The sequence below is a fragment of the Dermacentor albipictus genome, chromosome 4 (genome assembly GCF_038994185.2).
Source record: "Dermacentor albipictus isolate Rhodes 1998 colony chromosome 4, USDA_Dalb.pri_finalv2, whole genome shotgun sequence".
Lineage (NCBI taxonomy): Eukaryota > Metazoa > Arthropoda > Arachnida > Ixodida > Ixodidae > Dermacentor > Dermacentor albipictus.
Genome location: NC_091824.1, coordinates 3,882,375 through 3,909,997, shown reverse-complemented (window position 1 = coordinate 3,909,997; position 27,623 = coordinate 3,882,375). Strand labels below are relative to the sequence as shown.

At 46.3% G+C, this 27,623-nt stretch overlaps 1 protein-coding gene and 2 long non-coding RNA genes across 4 annotated transcripts in view; 2 read left to right on the top strand and 1 right to left on the bottom strand.

Annotated features, from left to right (window-relative positions):
- The first annotated feature begins 2,226 nt into the window (after window positions 1–2,226).
- On the top strand, window positions 2,227–10,943 carry LOC139059020 (uncharacterized). Of its 2 annotated transcripts, none has more exons than XR_011513806.1 (4): window positions 2,227–2,318; window positions 2,457–3,454; window positions 3,586–3,881; window positions 10,844–10,943. It is a non-coding gene; the product is annotated as an uncharacterized lncRNA (long non-coding RNA). The 2 variants fall into 2 exon arrangements; XR_011513807.1 differs by lacking the exon at window positions 10,844–10,943 and adding an exon at window positions 9,487–10,676.
- Window positions 10,944–22,789: 11,846 nt separating this feature from the next.
- Window positions 22,790–25,871, bottom strand: LOC139059576 (uncharacterized). Its single transcript, XR_011514209.1, has 3 exons — window positions 25,755–25,871; window positions 23,544–23,618; window positions 22,790–23,479 (listed from the first exon to the last, which is right to left on the bottom strand). It is a non-coding gene; the product is annotated as an uncharacterized lncRNA (long non-coding RNA).
- A 227-nt stretch (window positions 25,872–26,098) lies between these two features.
- The window catches only part of Zpr1 (zinc finger protein Zpr1), a 66,280-nt gene continuing 64,755 nt past the window's right edge, over window positions 26,099–27,623 (top strand). Inside the window, exon 1 of the mRNA XM_070536811.1 lies at window positions 26,099–27,097. Coding sequence (XP_070392912.1) covers window positions 26,372–27,097 — 726 coding nt within the window. The 5' untranslated portion in view covers window positions 26,099–26,371. The remainder of the gene's footprint in view (window positions 27,098–27,623) is intronic.

Sequence of the window (27,623 nt, the reverse complement as noted above, 5' to 3'; positions counted from 1 at the left end):
CAGGCTTTGCCGGGCTCTCTGTAGAGCAAGGCAGAGTTTGACTTCGGCCAGGGCCCAGCAGAAGGCTCAATACGACCGGAAATATCGCTATCTTTCATTTAAGGTGGGTGATTTAGTCCTGAAGCGCAACCACGCTCTTAGCGACGCGAGCAAGGGGTTCTCAGCCTCGCTCGCTCCTAAGTGGCTTGGTCCGTACCGAGTAGAGAAAGTTTGGTCTCCGCTCGCGTACTTGCTGAAGGATTCCCCTTCGGGAAAACTCAGCCGTGCCCATATCGCCGACCTGAAAGCCTTTGCGTCGCGGTCCGACGAGCTCGCGCCGGTGCCCAGTGCACCACCCGCAAGCAACAGGGCACACCCGGGGCGAAGGACCGCATTCGGACCACGCACCGGTACAACCTGAGGAGACGGTCACCTGTGTGATATCGCGCCTCACGGCGGACCCTTTCCGCCACCGAAGGCCCTCAGTAATATTGCTTAGCCTCAGTGGGTTAGCTTCTTTGCGGCCAGTGCACGAAAAGAAGCTGGCCCCAGCCCAGCTCTAGCCTTGTTGACAGTGTGTTGTTCAGTGTGCATTTTTTTTTGTACGCATGCTGAGTGTAATTATTGTTATTTTGTGTTTTAAGTGTACAGTTGTGTAGTTCATTTTTTGTTACTTGTACATAGATTTTGACCGTTCTTGTTTTCTTCTGTGTGTGTTTTTTCCTTCTCGTTTGAAAGTGTCTGCGTTCACCCGGTGAACGCAGCGCAAACGTTAGGTTCACCCAAACGTCACGTCCGGGACGCCACATCCGGTCTTTGTATTTTCACGTCCGTGATGTCACATCTAGGGCGCTATTCTGGACATTCCGCCATTTTCTTCGATGGGTGACGTAGGCGCGACGCAAACAAAATGGCGCTGGTGGCCCGGTTTTGCTTACGTAACGTGACGCCAACTTGACGTTTCGCCTAAGAAACTGAAATGAAGGCACTCAATGTAGCGTTATCGGTAAAGCAAAACAGTTTTGCTCTGCAGTAAAAATAAAGCAGCTATCTCAAAGCGTATGATTATTCTGTCGAAAACGCTTCTCGCTTCCGTCGTCTGCTGCGTACAAGCCGTCGTCTGCTTCAGTAGCTCGGATGCGTGTCCCTGGAAAATGGAATGGTTCATCGCATGTTGGAGCCAACGCGCTTGTTTTCTTTCTTGAGACAACATACGCGACCTACCAGTGGTGATGCGCGCACGTTCTAGGCCACGTTATCGCTATTTCGTGAAACGCAAGTGACTCAGCCCGACTCGGCTAGATGAGAAACGGCCGAATATCACCGATAGCGTTGCGCGCGCCAGAGATATCCACTAGAGCGACGCAAGCGCCGGCGCTGCCATCTCTTGTTCATTTCGCTGGTTACTCGCACCGCAGGAGGAAACTTCAAGGCGCCGCCTTGCGTACATTTCTTTTTATAAATTAGAAAGAGGCCGTTGTCGTAACTTTTGATTGTGCGAAAAGGCATTAATCTCGATTACAATACAAATGCAGCAGTGAAAAGTGGACAACATTGCTGAAAGTTTGCTATATTCAACCAATATTATTTCGTATAAACGCGTTCTTTTAAAAAACGATGGCCCAAAACACAAATGCCAGCACCACCCGAGAGCGATGCAAATACAATGAGCACGCGTTATGAACAAAAGATTTTCGTGGTGCCAAACGACGGGGAAAATGTGGCGATACGCATTCCTCTTGGCTGCCATTGCATATGGCTGCCCATTAGCATAATTCGCGCGGCTCGCCTCAGCAAAAATTATGGCGGAAAATCTCAGCAATGGCGGCCCTGCGCAACGTCACGCATCGTCAAAATGACGTTTACGAAACAGCCCTTCCTGTGACGCTCCCTACGAGATATTCCTTCAGCCAATCAGCAAGCTGGCATGGCGCATATCTTGAATCGCCACCACATATTCGCGAAATTGCAGATGCATTGCACTGGCTTTTGCACGCTACCGCTCACATTCTTTTTGAAGCGCTAACATCACCATATATCTGCCAAGGAGCAAAAAAATGTATTAGTCCATAAAATTTGCAGCTCCACGTCGCGTTTTGTCATCTTGATGAAAACGCAAAATGACATTTCGCAAAACTTCCGCTTCCCGGCACAAATTTTAAAACACGTGACCTCTCGACAGCCAATCAGAGAGTAAACATGGCGGATAATGGCGGCCGTGCAGCCGCCATGCGTGTCCAGAATAGAGCCCCTGGCCTTTTTGGCGGCATAATATGGCATATGGCAGGCTCGGAGTGCACGAAGCGGTGGATCGCTTATTTTTCGGGCTTTTGCTTCTCGTAAGTATACTTCGTCTTTGCATTTGATGTGCATCTACTACGCGTAGCTAATCTTTCGACTGCATGATGCCATATATAGATGTTCTGTGATGATACTTTATAGCCAGGTTCCTCACGAGCTTTTGTGATGCATTGCAGGGACCGCCACACCGGCCAGCCAGTGCTACAGTGTCCTAATGCAGAGAACGTATATTACACGGAACTGCGCTCCTTCAGAGTTATTTAGAGTCTTTGTCAGAAGCACGTAACAGTAACATTACTTGGTTACGGTGCTGCTACATGGCAGAATATTTGAATGGCAGATGTCCCGAGTGCGGCATGTAAGTACGTACGTACGCGCGCTTGTTTAGCCTAAATAAGAGTTTCTATTGTTCCCCAATGGAAATGCACATTCCTGATGCATGGTTCAGATCTGCCGGCTAAGGGCGGTAGTGAATAAAGTCACCAAATTGCGGCCTCGTTGCGGTCTCGCATTGCGGCCTCATTGCACGGTCGGGAAAAATTGCTTTAGAACCAAAATTTCGCTGCGCTGTCAGTAGCCATTCACTGATAAGCTTTCTCCGCAGCGTAATGCTCAGTGCAGATGTGATGGGGGTTGTGTGTGCGGTCGGTATGTGACCGATATTCCTGAACGCAGTGTCATTCAGCGATGTGCACAGCTGTGGCTGATTGTAGAATGTGGGCTGTGACAGGAGTGATGGGGACCATGCTCCTGCCTCGGCCAAGGTTGCAGCGATTTCAGAGCTGCAGGGAGCGCCCAGGCAGAACCTAATCTCGGCCCTATGCTGCAGCTCCAGCTTCTTGAGACGGGCACGTGGTAGTGCCACGAGTGGGAGGACGTACCGCAGGCGTGAGGTGGCTACTGCATGGTACAGCCGCAGAGCCCACCTAGTGGTGCAGCTCTGTCCTCGGGCAACAAGCTGGGAGACTGCCTTGTGGACCCGGAGGACCTGGACATGCAGGGTCTTGACAGCAGGCAGCCAGGTCAGCCGGTGATGAACGTGTAGCCTCGGGTACGTCACTGCCGGGCTTCAAGGTCGCCTTCCAGTTGCAGCTGTGCAGCGGGCGGTTGCTCTTGGGTGGAGCAGCATGGCCTCCGTCTTCCTTGCCGAGATGGCAAGGCCAATGCAGCTCAGGTAAGCAGCAGCGGTGTCGAGGGCTCTTTGCAGAGCCGAGCGCGCACTGCTGTGGCTGTGTGGTGGATTTCGCACACATAGGGCGATGTGGTCCGCGTTGATGGAGATATTCACATGGTTTTGGGGGTCAGTCTGCAGGACAGCAGGCAGTCGGGCCAGGTTGAACAGGAAAGGGCTCACCACTGATCCTTGTGGGACGCCCTCTACCAAATAGGTCCAGGGCCTGCTGAACGACTGGATAGGGCAGGCCGTCAAAGGCCCCCTTCATGCCGATAAGCACCAGGAGCACGGCGTCACCGCAGGCCTTGGCCTCTTCCAGCGTGGAGACCACGTCCACAATGGAGTCCGCACTGCATCAGCTCCGCCGGAAGCCTATCTGCTCATCGGCCAGAAAGCAATGGCCTCCATCAGCTTGCAAGCAGCAGAGGTGAGTGAGACTGGCCGATAGGAGCTCGCGTTTTTCAGCCGGCCTTCAGGACGGGGGCCACGTAGGCTGTGCGCCATGACTCCGGCACCTGCCCTGACTGCCAGATGTTTAAGCAGTCAAGCAGGTGCAGCTGCTCGCTGGCGGCCAGGTTGCGAAGCATTTGGGTTCCTGGTGCACTGGGCTCCTGGTGCACTGCGATGCTTGGAGCTCGTGCAGCGTCAGCGGGTCCTGGTAGATAGCCATAACCTGGCTCGATGGCCACCCTGGGTGGTGAGAGAGAAGGGAAGACGGAAAGGCAGGGAGGTTAACCAGGCTGAGTCCAGTTTGCTACCCTACACGTGGGGAGAGGAATGGGGAGTGAAAGAGGAAGAGAGAGAACTTAAGTGTAGGATGTCTATAGTCGGGCACTCAAGTCTGTTGCCCTCAGGTAGCGAAAAAGCGCTCGGACTGCTTTCTGGGCCAATGAACTGTGAGGCCAGGCTCCCAAGACTGGATGACAGGCCATTTACAGAAGCGAAGACCCTGTGTGGTGGTTGTGCAGGCAGCTAGGCAGGCTGACGGAAGGCTGCCCTACCTTCAGGATGGCTGCAGTACGTGGTACAGCCAGCGCAAACTGGTTGGCGAGGAGCTCCACAAGGGCCTCTTCGCTGATGCTCAGCGTGATGGCCACGGCGAGGACAGGTTGTAGGCTTCCTCTCCTGCTGGTGAGGGATTTGAGCAGTCTCCAAGCCAGGGGTCCCCTGGACCTGCCCTCGATGGCAGAGCAGAGGCTCCTCCTGCGCCGGGCTTGGCGTCTGCAGCGGGCATCTGCACGTCTGTACTCGGTCCAATGCTCTGCCTTGCCCGTCCGGATTGCTCCACGCTCCATACGGCGCCTGGAGGCACGAATGTTGAGCAGGTGGGGGTCCGAAGAGGGGGTATCTGGTTGGGTAGAGCACTGAACGGTGGCAGCCTGAGCACAATCCACGATGGCGCTCAGGAAGTCACGGCCATCGTCCAACTTGCTGCAGTGCTTCCGGAACAGGGACCAGTCTGTGACGTAAGTTCTTGACCTAGGCCTTCTCCCAGACCTGGGGCTGATCACAATAGGGAAGTGGTCAGACCCCCATTTGTCCGAAGTTGTGGCCCAGGAGTAGGAGCACTGCTCAGTGTTGAGGGAGAGGTCAATGGCCGTGCGAGCTCTGCGGTAGACGTAGGTGGGCTCCCTGGTGTTCCAAGGTCAGCAGGCCAGCTCAGCTGATGGCATCTGTGAGGCCTTTGCCTCAGCGGGTGCAGCTGCGGCTTCCCCAATCCGTGTGGTGTGCGTTGAAGTCACTGCACAGGACTGCATGCCCACCAAGGCGAACAGCCAGCTGGATGAGGCTGGAGGGATCCCACGGCTTTCCTGGACGGATGCAGATGCTCGCCACAGCCGTGTCCTGGCTGCCAAGGCGTACCACAACGGCGCATGACTCCAAGGGGCCACCGGCGATGTCAGCAACAGGTAGAACAGCACGCGCCAGGGTGCTGCAGACATAGATTGCCGTGCGTGGCTTTCCTGGCTTATGGACTCCATCTAGGCAGGGTGCCGCAGTGCAACTGCGTGTGGCACGGGTGGTGGCACCCGAGTAGTCGGGAAGCCGTAGGTTCTCGGCCACGGCATATGTCTCCAGCAGTGCGAGTACCGTATAGTGCGGAATATAGGTTGAGGTTTTTTCCCAAAAATATTACTAAAAGTTCACCCCTTGACTTACATACCGGCCCTTGGCACAGCATGAATAGTCTGACAGCATGTAGGAGCGCAGACCTTTCGGCATCCACATTGTTATCGCCCCCTTGGTGACCGACGCGGCCCAACTCGCGGGCGCTGCGCGGTTCTTTATTCTATGGCGCAGTGCACCCGGAGCTCAAAGACAGGGTGGCGAATTTTGTCCGCGAGCATCGTGCCAGATCTTTGCCAGTCGCAGCAGAACTCATCTGCATCAAAGCTATTGAGATCGCCCGAGAATCCGGACTGCCCAAGGAACAATTCAAGGGCTCCATTTATTGGGTTCGTCGCTTCATGCAACGCAAGGGATTCGCACTTCGACAGCGCAAATCACTCTGGCAGAAGCAGCCAGAGGCATACGAGGACAAGTTGGTCGAATTCCAGCGCTATGTTATCCGTCTCCGGCAGCAGCATGGCTACATGTTGGTACAGATCGGCAACGCTGATGAAATGCCGGTGTGGTTCGACATGCCGTCGCTCACCACAGTGTGCGAACGCGGCACAAAAGAAGTCTAGCTTCTTTCTAAGGGGAACGAGCATTCACAATGATGCTCGCGTGTACTGCAGATGGCAGAAAGCTGCCCTCATACATAATATTCAAGAGGAAGACGCTGCCGAAAGAGGCTTTCCCACGGGATGTCGTTCGCGTGAATGAAAAGGGCTATATGGACGAGGCCCTCATGCTCAATTGGATTAAGACCGTCTGGAATCGGCAACCAGGGGCACTCTTGCGGTGTCCGAGCATGCTCGTCTTGGATGCCTTTCGCGGGCACTTGACCGCAGGATTGAAGCTGGCACTCCACGACGGGAGGACGGAACTCGCCGTCATTCCGGGAGGCATGACGTCAACACTTCAGCCACTGGACGTCGTGCTCAACAAGCCTGTTAAAGACCGTGTCCGTGAACAATATAATCAGTGGATGGCCGGCGACAACCTGATGACCCCAACCGGCCAGCTGCGCAGGCCGCCTCTCGTCACTGTGGCCACATGGGTGTCGCAGGTTGTGCTCGCTGCCCGACGATATGGTGGTGTGGGCATTCAAGAAGTGTTGCATAAGCAAGAAGTGTTGCAAAATTTTTTGCATAAGCCAGGAACGCACACAGGAGTCCAAAGAACTTTCTCACCAGGAGAAAAAGTTACAGCACAGTGGGTCGAGTCGTAACGAAACTTGCGAGCGTCCTGGGAGACGTCGGTGTTAAGCGGGGCGAGGCGTCTGCACTCTGCGAGGCGAGACACAAACTGTTCCAAGAAAGGAACTGATGGGGGTACAGGAGTCGAAAGGAATGATACATCAAGAATGAAACTTGGTGAACAGCCATAGATGAAGAAAAAATGTTAAAATCCAGTGGTACGTTGCGTAGCCATGTTATAGGCGAATGTCATGAACGACAGGATTGCATCCCCGTTCGTGTGGCCAGGGTAGATGTACAGTCGCATGCAATATGACTTGCAACACTCTTGTTCATTGTTGAAGGGGCTCCACGGCTGCAGAGCAGCTCTGACATTCGAAATAGCAGTTTAATAGACACCACTAATTGAAGCTGTGTTTCGGTCTGGAACTTACCATGTGTCTGCACAGCCGTACAGCCTTGGAACCCCTTCGACCATGGGCACCGGTGTTGCAATTCATATTGCACGTGACTGTACATCGCAATCATCAAGCTGTTGGTCTGCGGATGGTAACTGGAAGTCGTCTTGCGAATTGTGTTAGAGGCGCACAGAACTTCGGTAAGGATAGAAGAGAGGAAGACTGCTGCGGTCACTGAGGAGAACGCGCGGAGCGCTGCGGTGTAAGATAATGTTGTGTAGAAAGAAATCGGCGACTTCAGCAGCAGTCCAGGATGGTAGAGATGCTGTCTCCGCATAGCGTGTTGGATGGTCTATGGCCGTTGCAATCCAACGATTTCCATGTGAGGTCATGGGAAGAGGACCGTACAAGTCTATTCCAACTACTTCAAAAGGCGAAGCGGGACAAGGCAGAGGTTGTAAAGAGCCAGAAGGAGCTGTTGGGTTTGCTTTGACAATGAACGCAGGGTGCAACATACTTCGCAACGGCTGAAGATGGGCCAGGCCAGGAGCAGCAACTTCATATTCTGTTGTAAGTCTTGTGGTAGCCTAGAGGACCAGTCGTCGCATGATCGTGAAAGGCTTCAAGCACCTCGCATTGCAGAGAACATGGTATGACCGGGACCCATTTGTTGCCATCGATGTGATAAATGTTGCGATGTAAAACCCCATTGTGCAGCTTGAATTGATTAAGTTGTCGACGAAGTCAGGCGTTTGGAGGTGACGAAGAATCTTCCATGCGTTGGAGAATAGTTCAGCAGTGTGGGTCGATGCGTTAGTGGGACACAAGGACAGATGGGCTGTTGTGTCTTAGCCATTCGAGGGCTACAATGGGTAAAGCCGATGAAGAGGACTCAGGACGTACACAATCACGGAGAGGTTATGGTGAATCGTCATGATTCGGCAGAGGGTAGCAAGAGAGAGCATTGGTGTCTTGATGCTTCTTTGCAGCCCTGTAGGTGACATTGAAATCGTACTCCTGTAGGTGAAGCACACAGCAACCCAGGTGACCTGATAAATTCTTTAGCGATGAAAGCCAGCACAGTGTGTTATGGTCGGTAACGACTGTGAAATGGCGGCCATGAAGACATGGGTGAAATTTTTGCACGGCCCAACAGCAAAGCACTCCTGCTTGGTTATGGTGTAGTAATTTTCTGCACTGGTTAGTGCACGACTAGCCTAAGCAATTACTCGTTCGCGGAATGTGTTGTCGCATTGTAGTAGAATGGCACCGAGACTGACTGCTAGCGTCGGTGTGAAAGATGGTGGGCGCGGTTGGATCAAAGTGGCGCAGTACTGGGTCTGACGTCAGGGCATGTTGCAAAAGCAGGAAAGCATGTTCACATTCGTCGGACGAAACAAAGGGTGCATTACTGGGGAGGAGTTGATGGAGCGGGGACGTAAGTGTAGCGAAGTTGCATATGAAGTGCCGGAAGAAGCAAGTCCAAGAAAACTGTGCATGTCTTTTTGACGCAGTGGACACAAAATTCGAGGATGGCAGTAAGAATCTCGGGGTCCGGACGAATACCTTCTTTGCAGACTATGTGCCCCAGAACTTTGATGGCCTTGCTGGCCAAACTGCATTTGTGTGTGTGTGTGTGTGTGTGTGTGTGTGCGCGCGCGCGCGCGCACGCGTGTGTGCGTGTGTTGAGCTGCAAACCAGCATTTGCAAGACAGGCAAGGACTTCATCAAGATGTTGCAAATGTTGTGAGAACATGGTTGAAAACACAATGTCGTCGAGATAGCACAGACAGGTTTTCCATTTCAAGCCACACAAGACATATCGATCATGCGTTCGAATGTGGCAGGCACATTGCAGAGTCCAAAAGGCATCGCACTGAACTCGTAGAGCCCATCAGGGGTAGCAAATGTCGTTTTTGCTTTGTCGGATTTGGACATCGGTATTTGCCAGTAGCCTGGTCTAAAGTCAAGGCTAGAAAAATACTCAGCACCGTGGAGTGAATCTAGTGCATCATCCATCTGTGACACGGGGTGAACATCTTCGCGCACGATTTTGTTCAGCGCACGGTAATAGACGCAAGAACACACTGAGCTGTCTTCCTGACAATTGCAACGACATGAGTGTCAACAGCTCAAGTGACAGTTGATCCACGAGGCAACAGTTGGGGTTCGATTTGGTTTATTGCAGTAAGCAATGCAGACCCCTCAGAGAAGCGAATAAGGCCAGGGGTAATCAGAATTGCTCGAGATAGGGTATGGTCATAGGGTAGAATGAATACGCCGCCATCCACAATGTTACAGGAGTTGACACCTATAATCTTTTCTCTAGGTGGCCAAAGAACGTAATCGGAAGAGGTGACGAGACGAATGCATTCTTCGTGGTTAGGAAGAGAATTGCCAGTGGCATCATCCAGTTGTGTGAGGCGCTGACGACAAGAGATAGAAGCAAACGCCAAAGATAAGAAGTCCCACCCCAAGATGAGTTCATGGGTCACTCACGAAATACCGCAAAAACAATGTGGTGAAGAATTTAGTCTATGGACACACGAACAGGACACGGTGCGATTGGACGAATAATAACCTCGGCCGCTGCACAAAGAGAAAGGCCGGAGTAAGGCAATTCTTGTGTTTTATAGAGTCCCAAACAGTCACATGGCAATAATCGCCAGGCGTCTTGTAACATGGAGCCACCTCAGAATTGCGCCAAACAAAGATGATGGATGCAGCCAGTCTTGCCAGATAACTACATTTTGACTATTCTGTATTGTTTGCATTTTTTGTGTAAAAGGAATTGTCGCAGAGAGTTTTATCTTCAGTGGCCTTCAGTTGACGTCATCTGCTACAACTAGCACATAAGTTAACTCCATAGCACCACTAGGATGGAGACATTGTGTCGTGGGGTGCTTCCTTAAAAGTGGACAAGAAGATTCTAAAGGAAAAGTGTGAGATGGTCACAGTAATAACCAAGGCATTTGGCATGGGAATGACCCAGCTATGAAAGTATTATCAGATGTGGACAAGCATATAATACTAAATGGCGCCTTGCACGAGTCCCAAGTGTCAAATGTAATGAGTATTGTGCATTGAAAGGGCCAAAAATGTTTTGTACATGCAAGGGAACACTATGGGCATTTGATAACAGTTGCTTAGATGTACTACATTAACAGGAACCAAACGAACTCCCTTAGACATAAGCATGCAGCAAATTCAAGGACTAGATGAAGCTTCAAAGAAGTAACTGCATTTCATGTAGGATAGGTGTGAATGACCTTTGTGCACGAGATCAGTGACAAAAACACTAAATGAATGCAGTACAGTGTCTGTATCATATCTTGTGCAGACCAAACTAGCCTGGAGTTTCAGCGTTCCTTGTCAGTTCATTTAAATAGGCACTACATTGTTCAAAGTGCAATATTGTTCTACAAAACAATATGCAAGATGTAGCATGCTAACCCTCGTGGCTCAACAACTACTGAACCGAAACCTCAATGAGCAGTGAAGCTTCCTTGTAATTTTCATCGTAACCATACTGTCGCTCTTGAAAGTGAACCTCTTTAGTGAATTTGCTTGTGTATTAATTTTTCTTTAGGCAAGTATTTTTTATACATGTTAATGTCTCAATCCTGCTTTTTCTTTCCGGGGCTAAAACAAAATGCCTCTTATTTCACTTTGATCTTTTGACCTAGGAAGCCATCATCTGGTGCTGTGTACAGCAAGCACATGCTTCGGGCAAGGAGGGAGCCAGCACCATATCTACGTCAGCAAGAACCTCGGTGCTCAAAATAAACATTTTCTGTGCAAATACCTGTCTTTTTATACTTCCAGCATGAATTAATAAGTTTCTTTTGCCTTCACATGCAGGAAGGTTTATAGGAATAAATAGTGACTGTTGAATGCCCAGGAAAAGCCTTGAAGCCATTCTACTTGTACAGTGATATAGTACATGTGTACTTGAACTTGATAGTACAGAAACGAAAGGCAAAGTAACAGGCAAAATGCTCGGGGCAGCAGTCGTATAAATGGTAGATGAACACAGCTAATTGTGCTGTCCAGTTTCATTCAGTTTGACCAAATGTTGCAAGAATTGCCTTCAATATGAATCATTCAGTTTAGCCAGCTAAAGTCGAACTCGTACAAACTTTGGAATGTCTGCTGGGAATTTTAGCATAAATGGTATGTGTGCATCCTTCAGCAGCACCACAAGCCCAGTAAGGTTTTTGCGTTACTGTCCCCCCTCCCTTGGGGTTATTGCAGTGTCTACTTCCAGTGCTTGAGGGTATAATGGAAAATGACTCCATTCTCCAATGAGAAGGCTATATAAATATGCAGGACAAGAGCTTGTAGGCCTGGTTATAAGCATGAATTAGATATGTATAGACCAAAGGCAATATGAATACAATATGTTAAATTGCATCCATATGTGGGAACTGCCCACATCAAAGGAAAGAAAGTGCAATACTTGCAACCTACCAACATAAACATCAGTCTAGAAAAGGACTCTGTAAGGATCCACAAAGTGGACTGTTTCAGCACACACTGATTAGGTAGAGCTATAAGCTGGTAGAGCAAGTGGCAATCATCACCATGGGCTCTCGTGCTCTATTCATTCAGCGTGTACTGGAATGGACAGTCCACTTACAGACTAGCCCCCTAGGGCTGTGGAAGCACGCAGTATATTAAGCTTAAGTCTGGAGTGCTACCTTCTGCTTATGTGGCAAGTCCTCCTGTTTACCTGTTCCTTTCAACTGAGAGCTGAGCACTGCCTAGGTTAAGTCAGAAAAAGCAACCAGCGTCCATAGAATTCAAACTATTACTATTTGCCCTATATAAGGGGACAGTGAAGCCTAAAATGACACTTGACTTGGGCCATATTTTTCGCGATATGCCTGAGAATATTGGGATTTCCCATCAATATAACCCTTCCTACATCACATAGTGAACAACCTGAAAACTTAACACTATTGCGCAGAGCGATGAAGGGTCAGGATTTGAGTGAGAAAACAACACACGACACCTGAGCGCAAACTATGAACTGGTTTATTTTTCTGCAAGTGAAGCGTACATAAAGCTTACACGCATGCACAGGAGTCCTCTTCCCAGTCTACCTACACCCTCTATTGTCAGTGATTATGCTAATCTCTTTATTGCTGAGTGAAATAGACGGCGGGCTGACACATGAGCCCTGTGGGTCCACCTTGAGGTTGTATGCTTCCACGACTTGTCTTTTCCTTTGTTTCCTACTTTTCAGCAGAATCATTGCCTTGTGATAATCACCAGTTGATAGTTTGTGCTCAGGTGTCTATTGTTTTCTCGCTCAAGTCCTGTCCCTTCGTCACTCCGCACAACAGTGTTAAGTATGTCGAACCAACTAGCACACTGCACAATTTTCGTGATCTTGAAAACAATTGTAAACTAAAGTCCGTGAGAAACAAAGTGTTCTGTCATGACATACAGATTTATGCATGATCACTTTGCTATATAAAAATACAATTTTAGCCAATGTTAACGAAGAGCTTCACTTCTGGAGTTCACTTAAATAATGTCTGTGATGCATTGTGACAGTACGAGGTCCTGGAGATCCTACTGTGGAGATATGTCAACATTGAGCCTATTCCTGTTTTATGTATGGATAGATGCCTTCACGAAGAGTTGGAGAAACTGCACAATACAATGTTTTATATCACATGTAATAATTATGCTGTGATAAAGTGTACACACTGAGCTTAATGTTTTAGAAAAGCTCAAGAAAAGGCTCCAGAATAGGTATGATGGATAGGCAACCTTTTATTTGGCTCTCTTCATAGTGAAATCTAGACGCATCACCTCAGCCACACTTAGTAAAATCTGTGGGCTCGTACTGCCCATGCCTTTACTGCACAAGTTGCCTTGGTGCTCCCAGTCTTGACAGGTAACACTTAAGCACACTCTCATGCACGTGTTTGTTCCAAAGCTACAGCTGCTAACTAAAGTAACTCCCACATGCGATTCTGTAACTCTAGACCTAACTGCAAAAACGCATGCAGTACTACGAGTTTGGCATGGAGTCCACATGACATGTGCACAACTTCAAATTTCGTATAGGCAACAGATAACTGGTAACCTGTTAGAGTAACAAAATGGATGCCAAGGAAAATTCACCCAAAGCCTTAGGCAGGAAAATGAGGTGTTGTGATCAGATAAATAGCAATCACATTAGATCGACTGACTAAAAGCTGGCAGGGGTATTGCATTTGACATGATTGAAATGAGCTGCAGCATGGCATGGTAACTGGCAGCCTTTACAATGCCGCGCTCTCTGTATTACACTTATGTGCATCCATATGCTGCAGCGACCAACTGTTTTTATTCAAGAAAGCCAGGTTTGTGGTTCAGCACACATCATACGCTGGCAAACTCACTGATGAGTCAACTCCCTCAGATCATCCCATGAGTCTGAGTGAGCCCAGCTGAGCAGTATTTTGGCGAGTTTGAGCCCGAGTGAGCTCGGCTGAGTAGTATATTCTTATGAGTTCAAGTAAGCAGCTAAGTATAATTTTGGCGAGTCTAAATAGTGAGTTCCGATTATTTTGCCAACATATATATGGTCCGTGTACTTTCGAAATTCAGGTACGACACTTGCGCATAGGTTGGAAATTAAGCTTCTCGCCAAGTGACTACTGCAGAAATGATCATAGAGCTAAAGAAGAACGATACGCCTTAATGATGCAGCGTGCCGCGCGGGATCCATGTGTGCAGCGTGCCAGTGGATGGGTGCGTGTTTGGGAAATGAGGGGGTTTCGACCCATCCACAGATAATTTCCATAATACCTTTATCCAGAGTGTATTATTGCGATAGCAATTTTTGGACACCCTAAGCGAATTTTCGCCATCGCCCTGATGTTTGGTTTAAAGTCCAAGTGTGACAAAAATTATAGTGCTCCGTTGCATCCCACATGCTAATGAAAGGGTGCGATTGTGAGCCGAGAAGGATGGCAGCTTTATGCGCGCTGTCCACGTCCCGTGATCAAGTGCGCGCTAGGGTCAGAGAGCGCGCGACGTCTCTTGCCTGGCCGTGCCCGTGCATAGGGCTGTCCGCGCGCAGCAGAGTGCATATACACGGCCCGCGCGTGCCACATTTTTTAAAAGTAATTTGCGGCCGGTGTAAATTGGCGGCAAGCCGACGTGGCTGCTAAGTTTCGGACGAGTTTCGTCCGAAACTCGTCCGAAACTGTCACTGTTATCTAAGTTTCGGACGAAACTTAGAGAACAGTGACTTAAAACAGTGACTTTCTTAGAGGGCCGGGCCAAAATTTTGGGGCGCATGAGCGGCACGTATAGTAGAATGCAGTGTTCCATTGTAAAAAAAATTTTGATGTAACAAAGTAGAGTTCTGAGTGTTACGTCTTTGTTACATCAAGGTTCAACAAAAATTAAGCGCTGGAAATCAGCGCTGGACGCATATGCAACTCCTTACTCCACAGTGAAAACATTTGAGAAAACATTTTTTAAAAAATACTCTGTACATTTGTATAAATCCCTACCTGCAGATATTCCTCTGGTTTAGCTCAATTATATGTGCTGCCTACTTAACTTACTGACGCAGCACACGTATCATTGCGAAATTAATAATTTTTTTTGCTTTTAGAAAAAGCATTGAGTTATTGAATTTTGCGAACAGAAAAAAAAATTGCAACTTCCAATATAGAGCGCTTCCTAGGCCATTAAACAGCTACAATGTTCAAGGAACATACTGTTTCCATGAGTGGTTTACTCATGCAGTAAGATGTACTGCTCCTACACCTTGTAATAAAAAGCATATGCATTGACATATAGCAGCTGATATTCTTGCTTATTTTCTCATCACAGAGGTAGATGGGGCACATGAACCTATATGCTCACACAAATCAACGTGACCAACTACTGCGGAGACATGGCAACGAATTCTTTGTTTACCTTGTGCACCACAAGTGCGAGGTTTGCGCATTAATTTGACTTCATGAAACCCTATTTATACTACAGGCTTTATGGCAATGCTTGCGTGCAGTGCGGTGAAGCGCTCGACAAAACTGCACATATTATATATGGTTTGTTTGATATTAACTCGAGATGCAGACGTTTGTGCAGGCAGGCAAGCAATGTTTCCATTCCCGCAGCGCACCAAAAGAGCGTGGTATAAGCATTGATCTGGTTTCATGACATCGTACTTTTGCCACTAGCTTTACGGCAGTGCTTGTGTATAGTGCTGCGAAGCACGACGGAACTGCACATTATTATACGGTGTGCTTGAAATAAACTCGAGATGCAAACGTTTGTGCAGGCAGGAAACGAATGATTTAATTCACGTAGCACAACACGAAAGCGCGCTCTATGCAGTCCTATGATTTAATAAAACTCTATTTCTGCCACAGGCTTCACAGCAATGCTTGTGTAGAGGGCTGTGAAGCTCGACGCAGCTGTAACAACATCCCACAGTACACTCGATTTTTACCGAGTTTGTTTTAAAGGGCCCCTCACAGGCTACATAACAAATTTTGGTTATACACTGAAAGTTGTTACGTGCCCTCTAAGAAGTGTTCTACCGCAAGCATTTTTCAAATTGGTTCATTAACAGCAGATAGAGAATGATTGAAGTGCCGCGAACGCATGATTTCAGGAGGCGAGCGTCGCCGCCTATATAAACACTCTCTCGACATTCCCCGTTTCGCCTGTGTAAGCAAATTTCCTTCACTGCGTTCTCCCATACCGGAGCCGAGGGGTCGCGCGGCGGGTATACCCTGCCGTCTTCTTTTTTTCACCGTCACCGGCACACTTCCGGGGACGGTGTCGCGCGAGCTGTTGCGCTTGTCTCGTTTCCTGTAGCGGACGATAGTGCGCGCTCTACACGAGAACACGTGATTAGCGGTATAAGTCAGTGCCCCAGCACTGAGGCAAACGCGAGAGGATAAAAGAGCATTCATGATCGCAGTGCTGGAACACATGTAGACAATGACGTATAGTTTCGTTCTCTGCGCGCGTGCAAACGTCGGAAAAAGGAGACGAAGCGGAAATTCATCTCTCTTGCTACAGTGCGAAGTAAAACAAAAGCACCCAGACATTCGGGTTGTATTTTTCAATATTTCTCTAAACTTTAATTAGTCCACTGAAGCAACAGATTCAAAAAATAACTGATGCTGCCTTGAATCTAAGTCACGTGTCACTCTGAGTGCCATTACAGCACAGCCTGTGCTCCTATGCAGCAGCAAAGTTACGGGCATTCATCTGCTTGTTGCTGCGATAACATTATGACACTTGAACTCAGAGGTACGATTTTTGTTGTGTGAGGTTATAGATAGCCAGTAGACTACTTGTCTGATGTTAAATGCTATGACCCACTGGTAATCCACGATGCACTCAATGAAAACGTTTTTATGCTGTGTGTGGCATGACTCACCAGTGACCCACACGCAAGAATTCTCGCTCTTGTGTTGCCATCTGAGGTTTGAAATTGCAACTAATATATATTTTTATTGCATTGGACACGGGGTGGCATGTTTGTTTCGGAGAGTGGAGTGGCGGCGCATTTCTCAGTTGGGTTTCTTGCAAACTTTTGCAGCAGTTTTTGAAATACGTGCCATTGGAATAAGTACCTGCATTTTTCTTGCTACTCCCAAACTTTTCAGCGTGTCTAATAGATAGATCCTCATGCCCCTTACGGATGCAAAAAAAAAAGCGCAATGCAGAGGAAACAAATAAACTTAGTTTTGAGCCAGAAGAATGCACCAGCAACTTCGCGATCACCAGCGGATGAGTCAAGTGCTTCAGTGTCAGATGTTCAGCAGTGGACAGACAGTGAAATCAGTGACAAAGATAATGTTTACAAACCATCACAGACTTCAGCCAGCATGTCGAATGGAGAGTCAGACCTGACTGATGATTCTGAGGTGAATGATTCAGGATACGATGCTCTCATTTCTCTCAGCCCATCTCAAGAGAAATGGACAACGGCAACAACCACTTCGCCTAGTGTGACACCACACTCTAGGCCGCCCACTATCATTCAGTTGCCATCTAACCGTTATGCCCCATCTTTATGTTCACTGTTTATTATGGATGACATTTGGAAAATGATGGTGAATGAAACAAACAGGTTCACACAACAAGTGTTGAAGTCAACTACTCCTAAATCTAAATTATGCTTGAAAAATTGGACGGAAACCAATGCCAAAGAAATTAAAGCATTCATTCAAATACTGATTTGTATTGGTCTCCTCTGTCTTCCTACTCCCAAATCTAAATCAAAGTTGAAAAATTGGATGGAAACCAATCTCCAACAAACGAAAGCATTTGTTGGAATACCAATTTGTATTAATCTCGTCCATCTTCCTATCTGAGTCACTACTGGGCAAAAAGTAACCTGTATGGTGTTGAACTCATTCGTCAAAATATGAGCCGTGACCGCCTTTTCCCTACTTTTGAGGTTCCGGCATTTTGCGGACAATTAACTGGTTGCAGAGTTGCAGGATCATGTCTTTAAGATCCATCCTTTGGTAGAGTAATTGAACCAAAAGTTTTGCCACTGTGCTTGAGCCGGGAAAGGAGGTTGTGATAGATGAAACAATAGTGCCATGGCATGGCAGACTTTCGTTCTTACAGAGTCGGGCTGTTCAAGGCATGTACCAAAGACGGTTACAGGCTAAAGGTTGATGTATATGCCGGAAAGTGTGACTGAACAGTTGGCATTGGACATGCCAAAGATGTATGCTTGAAATTCCTGCAAAATTACAAGGAAGTCGTGTGCCCGCTGTACGTAGACAACTTCTACATGAGCTTGCCGCTCACTCTTCGCCTTCTAAAGGAAGACACTTTCATTCGTGGCACAGTTCGCTCAGTGAGGAAAAGGCTGCCAAAAGATCTCACTGAAGTAAAGGTTGCAAATGGCAGTGTTACTGGACTTCAGTCCAAAAATGGAGTGAAGGCACTGAAGTGGATGGACAAGAGGCCTGTTCTGATACTCACATCTGTCGCCAAATATGAAGCAACTTTGGTGGACAGTGGGAAGAAAACAAGGGACGGCGCACCAATCATGAAACATCAGGCCGGTCTCGATTACAATGCAGTAAAAAAAGGCGTCAACTATAGTGACTAAATGACGTCATACCACAACAGCCTTAGAAAAGGACTCAAATGGTACAGAAAGGTATGTAGCTGTTGAGTTGCTTGTTGGAAGTGCCATCGTCAATGCGTGGAACATTCGTGGCATGCTTGAAGGAAACTCTACGCCAATTATAAAATTTCGAGAACTGCCTCATTGACTGTTCGGCCTTCGTCAAGACAACCTCGAAAAAAACTTGTGGGAGGAGTGTCCACATGCTAAAAAAACTGGCACATCAGCACACGACACTCAGTGGCACTGCACTGGCTGCTATGCGGCCAGCAGTACCAGCAGTAGCCCAAACACTATGGTTGAGAGTGAGAAAAGTGACCACTTTCTGTGAATAACGCCCCAACAAGCCATTCATCTGTTTGTTGTGCTTTAATTCTAAGCACAACTAACCTGAGAAGCAAGCTAGCTTCAACTGTAAAATGAGTAGGATGAAAACTTCAAGACATGGCTAATGTTCATACTAAATTTTAGCCTTTCTCTAACTAAGATATTTCTAACACAGGAACTGACTTCTTGTCTTTTTTAATGGCAAGCACTTTGTAGTTCAACATAGGTTTCTAGCATCTTGAATCCATTGAGGGGCTACAGAATGTATTAAAGAAAGATAAAAATGCATAATGTTGTGCTGAATGTGATCAAGACACATGTACAAGAAACTATAGTTATTAGTTCTATGAGGACAGTAATGTGCTTTAGCAAGTTAGAAATTTGTTACCAACTTGCCCACATTCACATCTTAACAGATTTAACAATGTTTCCACTACGTGGAGAACCTTGATCTACAGTGCTTTTATCATCCTGAAGAAGGTTGATGTTCCTATTATAACACGTGTACTTAAGAAGCTCAATCTCTCAGGATTTCATGTTGTTTTACTTGACATAAACTTACGAGGCTTACAGATTACGTGCTCGTATCTCAACGTAAACACTTACTTCCTTTTCAATGATTTTCATTTCTGTAAAAGCACAGTAAATTTTATCAGCGTGAAGTGCAAATGCGTTTTTTATTCTTTCATACTTGGTGCTTGCTATTATACAACTTACTTATATTACAACTTGCTTGTTTAGAAAATTCATAAAAAACACTCCCGGCCCCTACCTTTTTTTTTCTTTTTTTACTTTCCATTGACTCTGACTTTCATTATGCTAATAAACTTCAGAAGAGCTTGCTCTCAGGCTAGTTTGTACACACTGCTAAGAATGAAAAAATGGAGAGAAAACGGGACAAGAAAGGCCTACAGAATGCTGATTTGCGCACGACAATTTATATCAAGGACGGGGTGCTGGACCAGGGAAGCTAAGAAGCCGCCACAACAAACTAGGGGAGCTAGGTGAATGGCTTCGATGTCCACACAGAAACATAAATATAGGAATGTTAGAGAATGCTGCGTCATTCAACAACCCAGTGAATGTTGAAAAGTGGGACAGTGATTAGCTGAAGAGAGTTTCAGAGAGCTCCAGGGAGTGGGGAGGTGGATACGGTAAGGGGGCTAGGGTGGTGAGGCGCATTAAGGGCATCAAGAATGAAGTGAAAAATTATGGAACATAGGGGGATTGTCTCATCACTGCTCGATCGCTCAACACCAGATGGCCGTGGCCAGTTGCCTTAGCTGAGATTCACCTACCCTGTCATAGCATGTGCTGTGCTTGCTGCTCTGCAGTCTTTAGCATAGGCAGGTGTCAGGGAAGCATGCCCATAATGCCTGCAATTAAGTAGTAGGCGACTTGCAAAATAGTGCCCGCTCTCTTCCATACACAGCCATGGCTGAACCACTCACTAGCAAATCTGGTAAGAAAATAACGCTGACCTCCACTGTTACTTGGGCTGCGAACGAGAAGACACAAGACAGAGTGCTGTCATGTTTTTAGCACAGTTCGCTTTCCTGATGTACCAACAAGGTCATAATATACATTATATAAATACATCAATTTGTAAACAAAATGTTATTTTTAATATAGTCATTTATAAAAACAGCACAAGGATGATAGCATAATTTTAGGTGTAGTGGATGCATGCCTTAGCAGTGAAAAACTTTTGTCAGAAGTTAAGCAAAGTTGTTTTGGCAACGTAAAAATGTGCATCCTCATTGCTAAAGCATTCCTGTCCGGGGAGTGCTAGGAGTTTGTCTTGGTGTGATGTAAAACCCTCCACACATTTATATAGTGCTAGAGAGAGAGGTGATAGGGGAGTGGTAGTGGCCAGTGGAGAATCCTTCCCTGAAATAAATTACTGGCTACGTCACTGAATGTCTGCAATGCCTTGTAATAGCAATAGGTATTGGATGGAAACACTATATATGATACCAGTGAACCTATTGAGCCTATTCCTGTTTAGTGAGGTGATGGATGTTTTGCCAAAGAATTATAGAAACTGTACAATGGAATGTTTTGTACCACCTATAATAACCATGCTGTAAGAAAACAGAAGGGCTGAGCTTAAATGTTGTAGGAAATCTCTTAAGAGGCTCGAGGATAGGTAAAGATGACTAACTCCCATATTCTCCACTCAACACTCCACCTGGATTCAAATGCACAGCAGCCCCACTCCTTGACAGAGGCGGTTGCTTAGCTTTAACTAAACTTTATGTCAATTACTGTGAAACACAGTGTCATCTTCAGTCGAGGGGTGGCACTGCGCTCAGCTCAGTGGAATGAAGCTTCCAGTCACAGATGGTTTCAGAATACAGGGTAAGTGACCTCACATTTTACTCTCTTCGTTGTGAAGTCTAGACACCAAAGCCTTGGTTTGGTAATGCTTTAAGCGCTCTCTCATGCATATGTTTGCTTTAAGGCAGAGTCAGCTTACTATTTCCTGCTTCTGCCACATGCAAATGACACAAAAATATCTCAATAAAATGATTGTGATTTAAGTGGTACACACTCTCTGCAATGTGATTAAATGTTTGTAATAAAAGAAGCACTACTCATGTGCTGGTCAGCATCTGCAGCAATATGTTCACCAAGATATTTTTTTTGTCTCAATATATTCGATATTGTTGCAAATTTAAGAGGTTTTGCAGCTAACATGTAGCTGTTTACTTGTGTCTCGAGAACATACAGCTTTAGGTGAGAGGAGTGCTATATTGCATGATACAAAGGAACATTTTTAGACTGCTTGTTTTATTTTTGTGCGAAAAACAATTGTGAAGGTTTTAATTGCAAAGTAATACAGTAGGTGTTGGCAACGCGAACAAGCCATGCAAAGTGTATGCATTAGAAATGAACTATCCAGATGAGGACCCCCCACCCCACTGATATATATGTCAATGCTATAATATCAAATGCTGTGACATTTAACACATATGGTGACTAAAAAAAAGGATAACTAAAGCAAGAGCAGTATTAATAAAACAACAATATTACCTGCAAAATTTATATAATTTTTCTCAGAACTTTTATCTTCGCATAAACTGTGGCCTCACACACTGTGGGCACCTTTGCTAACAACCTTCACATTTCACTAGTGCTAATTCTAGCTTCCCTCTAGCTTCTAGCTCAACTGCAATGTTTTGAATGTCAGGGCATGTGCAAGTGAAAATTAGCTTGTGATGGCCATGTGGATCTGTTTCTCTGCCTGAATAATAGGGACAGGAGGGCAATATAATTGCCTTGAGAACTATTAAGCAGAAGCAGCATGGTGGATGAGGAGCAGTGGCCGGAATAAAACATTTCAGGAGTTCAATGTAGTAAGGATAAAGGAGTCATATGATTAACTTCGCAAGAATATGAGGCCATTATAACACTAAGGGAAACAGACTGGCCCATCACAATGAATTTTCAAATATTGTAACCGATCTAGAACACCTTGCACGGCTGCTGTAATTAGGAAAAAAAAATGTAGCATTGTCTTAAAAAGACAGCTTTTTTGTTTGTTTACTCTGCTATGCCACTGTACACATTATTACTATTACTTTTTTTTCTTTTGGAACAGAAAGTCACCATATGCCTGGAGGTTATAGATCACCTTCTCTGTGTGCTCCCGATATATGAATAGTTCGAAAACATTAACATTGTTGCTTGGTTCATTGCCCAAGTAGACCGGCACGTAACGACTGACTAAGGAAGCAGGCGTGTGAATATGCACACCCTGTATCCAATCAACCCCTATATCAATCAATTTTGTACAATTAGACCTCCATATATTGAACTTTAATGTAGCAAACCGTTTTACTTTGCAGAACTTATTTGGTGTGCATATAGAAATCTTCAATTTATTGAATTCTGTTTATCTGCAATTTCAATTTACTGAAATTATAAATTCTTCTAAAATTTAAGTGAGGATATGTGTTGCATTTGAACTGTAAATTCTATGAACGTACAGGTGCTTTTCGGGAGTAAAGCTTCACGATTTCCTTCCCAAGTTTATTCGACTTAAGCACAGAATTCTCCAGCAATGTAATACAATTCCTTGCCATGACGGATCATAGCCGTTTTTATTTTTGAAAAATAGAGGAGGCTATGGACCGATTGACCAGTTCAAGTTGTCAACTTGTGAGTAACTGTCGTAGGAATCACTGTAATAAACACAATTCCACGATCGGATTGTTTACTTTTTTTGTTGTAACACTGAGGACTACATAGAACGTTATTTTGTATATGTGAGAGAAGTATGTGGATATCACGAGCTTAAGCCAATGTGCAATACACAAACAAAGCAGCTGCTACAACATGAACTGCATTGAGGGCCACACAACACATACATAATTAAAGGTGCAAAATATAAGTGGAAGCTTCAAAATACGCTTCGTAGCACTGCAAAGTATAACATATATTGTATGTGTACAATAAATGTTCAAAAATACTATGCATCAATGTCCCATTTGCCTTCAAGTTTATTATGAAGTTCAAGTTTACTGAAGTTTATTATGAGCATATGTACAACAGGAATCTACTAACACACCCGCAGTCAAGGTGGCTGTTCGAGGTGTGCTGGCTGCCTCAGTGTGTGTAAGAAAAAGAAATTGGGTGAACGTTGACACCAGTGCCACTGCTTCTTGCCTCTGACCTGCACGTGCCTCCGCGGCATTTTTGTGCACAAGTGTGCTGGTGTGGCGACGCGTAGGAGTCATCCGAGAGAAAGAGTATTGTTTACATGGAGAAGTGGCTGTTCACATTGCCTGTCACTTTCCCTCAAATGTTTCCTTGGCGACTAGGGTGACACACCCGCAGTCAAGGTGGCTGTTCGAGGTGTGCTGGCTGCCTAAACGAAATAAAAAGAAATTAGATGAATGTCGATACCAGTGCTATTGCTTATTGCCTCTCACCTGCATTTGTCTCCACGGCCTTTTGGCTTGTGGAGTCTGTATGAGGGAGCTGCTGTGGCTAGGCGTAGGCATTGTCTAAGCAAAAAGAAAAGGCCATTTATATGGGGAATTATGGAAATAAATGCAGTTGTTATGTCTGCTTCTTGCACTCTTCTTGCCTAAAAGTTCTCAAACATAGTGTCCAGTACACACCACCACTTTGACTGCTTCTGCTTTTTACCTGCAGGTGTTGCTGCGAGATCCTTAGCATGGCTGCGTGCAGCATTGTAACACTTGGTGGAAGCATTTGATGTGGTAGCCAAAAATATAAAGAATCATCCTTGTCTGCACGAATGCTTTGAATTTCTAAATGCAGTGGTAACTATCACTATTGGTGCAAGGCCCCCCCACATCTATGCGGCAAGTGCCACAGCTCAAAACTGAATTGTTCCTTTAGTGTTTCACAAGGCATCTGATATGTCCACATTAGATGTGATGTGTTTGTTTTTATTTATCCCAGTGTGGAGAGAGCATCATTAAATGGCTGAAGTACTATAGCGCCAAACAGACGACACAAGAAGAAGAGACACGGACGAGCGCTTATGTCCGTGTCTCTTCTTCTTGTGTCGTCTTTCTGGCGCTATAGTACTTCAGTAATATACACCAACTAGCCCAACAAAAAGTTCTGCTGGAATATCATTAAATGGTCTTTTTATTTTTGCGTGTCTTGTTTTTTGGTTTATTTCTGAATTTATCATGATGCTAAAGTGACTTATGTAATGGCAATCAGCTTTTGTTTTGCAGAAAAACAATGCATTTCCTGACCCATTGTTTGACATCCCTTCACTCGCATAATTTTGCAGAGTATTCTACCTATATTGACTTGCTTGACCTCCACAGAGTCTTGCATTTTCAAACATGACTCTTTCCTTAAAATCATTCGACACTTCTCATAATTTCTGTACCTTGGGCTTCTGATACCCTGCAGTCACCATTTTTGCTTGTTTCTGACTAGAAATATCTTTTTTAATTTAGAGCTTAAATTTTACTTTTGGAACACATGGGGGCTTGCCATTGCATATCTGCATAAAAGGGAAACATGTTTCATTAAACATTTGCAAAATCCAATTGAAGATTGATGAATGCAGCTTGCAGTGTGATATGACTGAATGAGCCATAAAAGTAACTCATCTCACTTCGTAAATGAAAGCACATATTAGTGTAAGATACGTTACACTAACGTGGTGGGTTCTCTTGCTTATACAGCAAAATAATCGGTGCGCGAGAAAAAAATTATTTTTGCGTAACCCTTGTGTACACACTGACTTAAGGAAAATGAGCTGGAGCTGTCCACATGATGTACTTATTTTACCTGCGAGTATGGTCAACAAAAATGTGCCCCAGCTGCTTAGTGGTATTCGGGATTATGTCAGTATTGCATATGTGCCTGTTGTCGAGAATAATTGAATTTTGAAAATGCTCGCAGGGATCTGATGTGCTTATCCGCAGTTTATGGATACATGTAAAAGACTCAGCATCAAGTGCAAGTGAACGGTCCCACAGGCCCGGAGTCGATCATGCAAATAGATTCGCTGCACAAATTTGTGACCAGAAAAGATATTCCACATGAAATAGCATGCAGGGAAGTGTTGAAAATATTGTACAGTTAATAAAACGCCTAAGCTATTAATATGTGGGTTGATGCACTCGTTATGCAAAACGGAGGTGAGGCGTGCAGACAGGACACAAGAGTAGAGTATTTACAAGCAAACAACACGAGCGCCGCCCACTTCTCTACTCTTGTGTCCTGTCTGCACGCCTCACCTCTGTTTTGCATAATGAATCCTTACGAACTAGCTCAGCTTTCTGTCGTTCTAAGTCTCGATGCACTAGATTTCGTCCGCATTAGGCACTCGCCTCTTGATTACTTCGTGGCACAGAAATACTTGGCATCAGGCTGTTTTTTCTGCTGTGGCCTTTGTAGAAGCATGATTGTTCAAAGTGCAACAATTAAACAGATTCTTTGAGTTGCTTTTGGCTTCGCCAGTACAATTCCGGTGCGCTGGTCCGCCTGTCCAGCAATTTCCTACTGAAGGGAAACCTGCAAATAAAAGCACCGCTCCGCATGCAGAAAAATGCTCTACTGTGACGCTTCTCAAACGATTGTGATGTACCACAAGAGCTGCCTACTCGCGCGATATTCTCAACAAGGAGATACATTCGTTTACTTACATGTGAAGGTATATGCCAGACCACTTCGGGGCTTCGGTGGCACATAAGGCACGAGTGTGCCATAGCGTCCGATGTCGACGCGCGATCGCATGTCAAACCTAAACTGTACGAAAGTACTACGCATCCAAAAAACAGATTCGAAACCGAAATTCGCGTCATCCTTTATTGCATGAATGCGTGCATCGTGATTTACATAAGTCACGGACTTAGCGATCGCTTTCTGTAAACTTCATATTAACGTACCACCTTCATAAAGCCATCAGGTATGCGTTTTTAGATGACAAAGCATAAGGTGACCTGTACTTGTTCTCAGCTCTTTCAATAGTAATTGCGCTGGCCACATTGACCAGTAGCAACAGGGCGGCGCCCTAGTTCCGGCCCAGTTTTTCTAGAGTTGTTCTACTAACTCTATGCCCTCAAATGCTCAAATCATATGCTCAAATCCTCAAATCGTACCCACGTGCGTGTGCACGCCTTGAACCACGACCTACTATGCAGTAGGTCGTGCCTTGAACAGATATATGCGGATCAAGCGGTTGCATTTTTGCGCTCTTCGAGGTGTAATGAAACGGGACGAAGTACACGGATAAATTTCTTCGGTTGTCAGCAGAGGAAACATGGTAGACACCGGTCTGTTTCCTGCTCTCTCTGGCGATGATCCGCAGGTAACTGAGCTGGAAAGCCTGTGCCTGCAATGCCGGGAAAACGGAACCACGCGGTTACTGCTCACCAAAATTCCTTTCTACAAGGAAATCGTGGTGATGTCTTTCCGTTGTGAGCACTGCGGTTGGCAGAACAGCGAGCTGCAGCCAGCTGCTACCATTCAACCGACGGGGATCCGCTTCGAGCTACTTGTGCGCACCAAGCAGGACTTGAACCGACAGGTGGTGAAGACAAAAGATGCTGCAGTGGTGGTGCCCGAAGTGGAACTCGAGATACCCGCGAGAACGCAGGAAGGCAGCGTTACTACTGTCGAAGGAGTGTTGCAGCGAGTGGCTCTAGGCCTGGAAACCTCTATGGCCGACTGTTCAGAAGGCGAGGGTCGTGTTAAGCTTTCGGACTTTGTGTCCCGGCTGAAGAAGCTGCAGGAGCTGAAAACGCCGTTCCGTCTCATTTTGGATGACCCGTCGGGCAACAGTTTTGTGGAGAACCCGCAAGCTCCTGGTGCCGACCCGTCTATGACAGTGCGCCGATACCAGCGAACAGCCGACCAGGACTCCTCCTTGGGCATTGTTGCCTCGTCGGAGTCCAGCGAGCAAGACTTGCACGACGACGTGCTGGGCTTTGCGACCAGCTGCAGCGAGTGCCAGGCGCCGTGCGAGACGCGGATGAAGCTCACCCAGGTTAGCTTTGCTGCCTAGCACGTATTGTGCGATCATCATTGTGCGCATTGTTTTTTCACTGCAGCACAGTGTTCAGCGCCGGGAACTGCATTGATACATCGTAAGGTAGTGGTATGATCGAGCTTGGGCATGTTAGGAATAATGCTGTTTAATATTCATTGCGCAACGACAGCTCGATGTCCTGACCTTAAGGTGACATTAAGGAGTTGAAAGTAAAACATACCCATCTAGCGATAGTAAAGTCGCATATGAGCCTGAATAGTATATGCAGGAGCATGGTGGCTCACACCACCGCCTCGTTTCAAAGGGGTGTGTTTCATCATCAACACTATAGGCTCCCTGCAATGGTCAGGCGGCGTGGCGATGGATGGATGGATGGATGTTATGAGCGTCCCCTTTGGAACGGGGCGGTGGCTTGCGCCACCAAGCTCTTGCTACTATGCTGCCTAATATCCTACCTAGGTTAACCCATGAGAAAAAAAAAACACACTATGAACTACCACGTCCAAATTTTCTGATACCCTAT